The sequence below is a fragment of the Aptenodytes forsteri genome, unplaced genomic scaffold (genome assembly GCF_000699145.1).
Source record: "Aptenodytes forsteri isolate BGI_AS27 unplaced genomic scaffold, ASM69914v1 Scaffold61, whole genome shotgun sequence".
Taxonomy (NCBI): Eukaryota; Metazoa; Chordata; class Aves; order Sphenisciformes; family Spheniscidae; genus Aptenodytes; species Aptenodytes forsteri.
The window spans coordinates 6,882,021-6,888,483 of record NW_008794443.1 but is presented as its reverse complement, the minus strand read 5'-3'; the positions used below and the strand labels follow the sequence as shown (position 1 = coordinate 6,888,483).

The 6,463-nt window shown below is 39.5% G+C and overlaps 1 protein-coding gene across 2 annotated transcripts in view; it reads right to left on the bottom strand.

Moving 5' to 3' along the window:
• The window catches only part of TFG (TRK-fused gene), a 23,147-nt gene extending 19,395 nt beyond the window's left edge, over positions 1–3,752 (bottom strand). For both annotated transcript variants that reach the window (XM_019474772.1, XM_019474773.1), the window contains exons 1-2: positions 3,651–3,752; positions 1,308–1,516 (exon numbers count right to left, since the gene is read on the bottom strand). In XM_019474772.1, coding sequence (XP_019330317.1) covers positions 1,308–1,491 — 184 coding nt within the window. In that variant the 5' untranslated portion in view covers positions 1,492–1,516; positions 3,651–3,752. The remainder of the gene's footprint in view (positions 1–1,307; positions 1,517–3,650) is intronic.
• Between the last annotated feature and the right edge of the window lie 2,711 nt (positions 3,753–6,463).

The following is a 6,463-nucleotide window of genomic DNA, read 5'->3' as shown; positions in this document are numbered from 1 at the left end:
CAGATGTCCCTGCCCACGGCAGGGGGGTTGGACTAGATGACCTTTAGAGGTCCCTTCCAACCCACACCATTCTATGATTCTAAAAAAAGACAAGAGACAGAAGCATACACAAAAACAGAGAACTATACTTAAAGAACAGGTAAAAATGCAAAAAAAGGGACTAGAAGCTGTAACCTAATGAAAAAGTATCCATCAATTTCCTTTTACCGTTCTTATTCCAGAAAGAAAAAAGAAATCAATTATGTGATAAGAGGAAAAACAAAACCACCACAAATCCACCGAGCTCTCTCCCGCTAGAGATCAAGACCCAAAATATTAGTCCTTCATTGAATATCAATTTTGATGAGCAGTGTCTCTCAAAAGCTTCGGGAACCTGAAGAAACTGTCTCAGGGTCATTCAAAGTGAAATTTTATTGCCTAGATGAGGGAACAAAAGTTATTTGACATTTTAGGTACCACAGACAGTGCTAAAGTTTCCTAGTGCTATTAAGAAAAATGAACCTGAATGCTTCAGTAACGTAGCTCTTTTACTGTACACCAGCATAATTATCACACAATCTTTGATCTGACTAAGAGACTTTGGATTTTATCACTTCATTGTGAGTTTCATTTTATGAATACCACCCCTCTGTCCCAAATTAAGTAACTTATCCATGCCCCACACTGACATTTGAAGAGGGAAAAGCCCTCCAAACCCCCTTTCTACGCATCTCAAACAAGGCCCTTTTTATTCTGCAGAAGCCCTTCTTTCTTAAGGTTGCGTTTATTTAGCACTATTGATCGAGATTTTCTTTGAAACAACCAATGTCTGACAGATTCAAACCATCACACAGGGGCAAGATTACTTTTAGTAAGTATTTCAGGTTAAAATAAAAGTTTCTTCTAATCTTTACTGATGGAGGAAAACATCATCAAGAATTACTACTACATAAGTCCAGTTTTCAAAGCCCTGTAAGAGCTTGCGTTAAGTCACACATTTAGTCACTCCTCGCCTTCAAACCCACTTTATCACTGAAAACAAAAAAATGGTTAAATGAGTGGACAGAAGAGAGACCTGCAATAGCATCAGCTTTCTGCAACAGCAAAAAATGAACTTTCAGATAGCTGTTGTTTCAGAAAAACAAGAGGAAATACTATGTTAAGACAGCATAACCACAAGAGATACAGCTTCTATTGTCTGATTCAAAGGATTTCACAAGAAATCACTTGCATTTGCCAATGAATTTGGACAATTTTGAAGAGGTGAATTTCAGAGTTTCTGTCCATAGATAAATCGTATCAGAGCAATGGTAGTAATTAAACCTTACCTTCATCTTTGTATTTTATTGTGACTTCATCATTGCTCAGAAGTTTTCCTCTAAAAACTCTTTGCATCATTAGCACCAATTCATCGTAGGTGATATCTTCATTATGAATAGGAATTCTCCTAATATCTTCCCCAAGCTGAGCTTTGATGATCAGCTTCCCACTTAAGTCCAGCTGCCCATTCATGGTGGAGTCCTTATTGCCTGCAGACCTGTTAACAACAAAACATTAAAAACATTTTAGAAAACTAAACTGCTAGTTATTTAAATGTATCTGATGACAGTTCCGAAGCTTTCCATCTTTGGAAAGCATTACTGTCAGGAAGCTCTCCAGAGAACCTCTTTCGGACACATCCTATGATGCACTAATTTCTCAAACAATAAAGTGCACGATATATTAACTGAGCTCACGGGCAATGAAGAACTCTAAGATCCAACACTTCAAATTATCACAGTTATCACAGTTCCCAGTGCTCAGAATTTAAAAGTAAATTTTTTTTTTTTTTTAAAAGCCAGGCAGCTTTTAAATATGCGTGACATTTAGAAATTTCAAACTTGGGTGGGTTTTTTTTGTAAGATATCAGATGTAAACTGTCATGGAAAAAAGCTATAAAGGAACTAATATTCCCTAGGATTTGCTTTTGAGATACATGTATACATCTCTCTCAGGGAAAGTGAAATTGCAGCAAAAGCTGTCAGCCTTACAACATTTTATTGGTTACATTATCACCTTATTAGATTATTTTTACATCCCCCATAATTATGATAACCAGCAAAAGGCTTTTTTGCTTTTTTTTTTTTAAATTTAAGGAAAGACTGCCAGAACAAAATATCTTATTTCAAAGATTATAGGTGGTAAGGTGGCTTTACTAAGGGGATCATGTTGAATCATGCATTATTTCATGAACAAGTAAATGAAGAGCTAAACATTGGTTTTATTATCTGTATGATCAGAACACATGGAGGGTTCCTCTCCAGAAAGGAAAATAAAATTTCAAAAAAAGGAAAAATTTTGTGACTGACATGTTTTAACCAAGATTTTAGATTTTTAAAAGCTGCTCAACAGACCACACATTAGCTACTCATTAGGCTCAGAGCCACAAATCTGTTATGCAGTGTACATGGTCAGAACAGTCGGTTACTCTTGGTGCTTTAAGAGAGGTGGACAACTGCTCCAACTTAAAAGGAAGTGCAATAAAGCCATCTTGTGCCCAAGCAGCACACAGCATGTACTTCAGTTATATCTTTAACACTTTAGATAAGGCAATTTAAAAACTATCACTTTGTATGAGGCATCTCTCGTTAAAAAACACAAAGGCCTTATCTTTAAAAGAAAAACAGAAACTACAGAGAAGTTATGAGCAGAGGAATGAAAAAAAAAAAAAAAAGAAGATCTAGACAGCTAGTCAAATGTCCTTTCTTCACCGTTTTGGACAGGGCCAAAACAATAGATATGGAATGATGAGCAATTAAAGAAGCAGTTATCTTAACATCTGAAGTACAAATACTGGAGATCTTAAAAGTAGGCAACCCTACACATCAAAATTGACATTTCCAAAGCCACATGTAGGCAAGCATGCTGTTTGTTCTCTTGTGCAAAAAGAATTCTTGGTAGAGATACGCAGGTATTTCTCCTTTACCTTTAAGGACGTTATAACACAGTGCTTTATGAGAGAACTGAATTTTGCTTTGGTCAGTCTATTTTTAAAGTACTGCATTGAAAATTACTTCGCTCCTACCAGAGAAACAAGACACTCAGCTAAAGCCTTTAATACATCATAACTTGATGCACCTATATATATTTAACTCTGCTGTTTCAATGGCAATGTTTTGCATTAAAAAGATGTAGTATGATGCTATCTCTAGATTGCAATTCAATTTCTGGGGTTTTTTTTTGTAATTAACTTAATTATAAAACAAACATTTCATGCAAATCCCTTTGTTTAGCCCAATGACATCCAAAAAAAGAGACAAGCAACTATTGTACAAAACTCATTCTCCTAATCAGACATAACAGGAGGTAGGCAGATACGGTCTAATTGCAGAGAAAAGGGACCTGCAATTAACACAGCCACGTTGCTGCTGAGACACTATGACGGAACAGTGACGTTTATAGTATCGTTAATGCTCGCTAATGCATTATTCATGTTTTGCAACATAGGAGTCTTGACTGCAGGCACATCAGCTCAGCCTAATTAACACTCTAAGTTGGTTGTAAAAGCATAGGTAAAAGCCCAGAAGTTGTTTGGTTTTTTTTTTTTAATTTAAAGCATTAAAAAAAATAAAACAGCATCCATCTGCAGGTTTTCTTTCACCTCCTTTCCAAAAACATGCATTTCTCATTACCTTGTCTGTCTTACTGATGCTGGATTATCAGACAGATTTCCCACCTCACTTCAGGACAGAGTTAGGATAAGCCGCCATGCACTATCAGTGCCAGAAAACAGGAAGCTGCATCCAAAAAAAAAGAAATACTTATTTTCAGTCACACTTCCTTAGAATTATACACTTCACATGAATCTTTCACTTTAGAACATCTTAACGAATATACCCAATTAAAAAAAGTCACTGTTTTATCCATAACGTAACAATCAGATTTACACTTTGAGTATCGTAGAGTTTGAAGTTCAACTAAAACAGATCTCGAACAAGAGTTTTAATTTCATAATAGAAGTAGTTTATTTTTTCTAAATTTTGTAACTGCACGTAGGAATTCCTAACAGTAACGTGTTCCTTTCCAGGACAGTGATCTTCCCCAACAGTCTCAAAATATTCATTTGTATGGCCTCCATCTTAAAACCCCAGGTTAAATTAAAGAAAATAAACTTTGATTGATTTAGCAGTACAAAAACCTGGAAGTCCATTTCTTAGCTTAAGGCTGAAGCCTCTATGGCATTAAGTAGTGTGACTTCAAGGACAGACTGCACAGCATTAGGACAGACTACCAAGAGGAAAGGAGTAGTAATGCCACTTTCCCACAGGAAGAGCCACCAAACTGGGCAAGAAGGAAATGCAGTCAGAAACATACAACCGTTTAAGGATAGGATCTGCCCTCAATTCAGCTTAAGAGTGTGCTTTTTCTGCTGGAAAGCCTATGTGATGAGCCGCGTGAAGTTTATGCAGTCCACCTGTTTATTACACAAGTGCTTAATGCCCAGAGCTACAAGACAATGATTTAGTATACCGACCAGTCCAACAGAGAATGTAACTGCGCTCCTACCTCCCACCCAGTAAGTGTACCCTACTCGGCACTCTTCTCCAGCACACATGGCTAATCTCAAACATCCATGATCTGATTTTTAGATGATTCGCTGCTAGCCAGAGAGAAAAAGGAGGTTCCTCTCATCCACATGAAATTGGGCTTCCGAGCTCTCCTCTTCCAACTCAACTGGAAGTAAACTGGAACGGACAGGCACAAGACATACAGGATGGAAGCAGAGAGCAAGCAAAGCCCAGAGAACAGACAAAGCCCCTCTCTGGTTCTCATAGGGTGACAGCTGCTCCCCTCATCCTGGGTATGAAATGTTCACCTTTAAAAAGGGCTGTACTCGTTCCTGACAGGGAGAGGGTAAGACTGTTGTGACATACTAAGGCAGGTGAAGAGAGAGAGACTACTTTTCTGATTCCTCACTCACATTTTATTAAATGAGTAATGCATGAAGATGGTGCCCCTTTCACCCCAATCTTGCTACAGCTCCAGGTAAAATTTACTGCAATGGACAAATACAGGATACAGATAATGCATCTAAGAGTGGTTTAACTTACAGAGTTCATTTAGCTACCATCTCATGTTGTTTAAATATTGGAGCTGGGCACTGGTTTTGCTTCTTTAGCACTACAGTGTAAGCTACTTAGAAACTGACAACAGTAAGAACCGAACCTCATCTGTAATTCCTAAAGATACACATTTTGGTGGATACACGTGAGCTCCTGTGGCGTTTCAACAGATTGAATGCATCATTTGTGTCTTTGTGCAAGGAAACCAGCTACTGTAATGTCCTTACAGAACTATATTGTCTTATTTACCAACATTACTTACAGAAATCCGCTGTGTGTCTATCAACAACTATGAAAAGGTAACAGGAAAGCATTTAAATGCACTTTTTTTTGTCCAGCTGTTCTCCATTCTGCTTGAAGGTGTCCAGGTTTTAACAGACAGACTCTAAACACTGCACCTGCTTGCAACTGTTACAGAAAACTATGTGAAATGTTCTAATTATTGAATGACACAGCATTCAAGCTTTTCTTCCCTCACTGTGACATAGCTGAATGGATGACTCCCTTGAGAGAGTTTTTCAGAGAAGACATCCAAAATGCACACTAATGAGCTTTTTAACAGAACCAATCACAGCGTCTACTTTCTTGAAGGGGAAAAAAACCAACCAAACAAAAAAACATTAATGTCTTCCTGTTTAAAAAAGACTGTTTTTTATAAGAATCACACTGACATCTTTCTAACCTTCCTGGTGTACCACATGCATTTTGGAGGTACAGATTTTTTCCTCCCCTCTCGGCTCACTTTCTGTTCACATCATGCACCAGTCTAAATGGTGCATGTGGACACTGACTGTCCAGTCTAAGTCAGTCACTTCAGGATCCCTTCTAAAGCCATGATGTCATAACCATGTTGGATTTCACTACCCTTTTTGCATTGCAGCAGAGAAAAACAGCCTTGCCTAAGCAAGGGAAGAACAGGCATTCCTGCTTCACTTTTTCCTGTCAAAACAGGGACAAGGAACAACAGAGTGAAGCATAAAGAAAGAGAGCCAAGCAGCACTGCCTCCCAAACCCCACTCGACAGAGCCATGAGAGTCTTCCCAAGACAGCTGGGGGGTGAGGGAGGGAGCAGAAAGGAGAAGAGTTCTTTTCCTTTTCCTCCAGTTCCGATAAGGGCAGGCCCGACCCAACAGGGAGCAGAAATCATAGCCATTCCCCGCCGGGAAATGAGGAGTCCGCAGTTCCTCCGGCTCCCAAGGGGAAAGAGGCTTGGTGAGCAAGGGAACACCCCCCTTGCGGAAGGAGGGAGGGGAGGCCTCTGCTAGCCCTCACCCCCCCTTCCCCAGGCCGAAGAGGCCGGGAGGCGGGTTCAGCCTCCCTCAGGCGCGGCCGGGGGGACGCAAGGGGTCTCCCAGCCTCTCCGCCAGGGGCCGCGTCGCCCC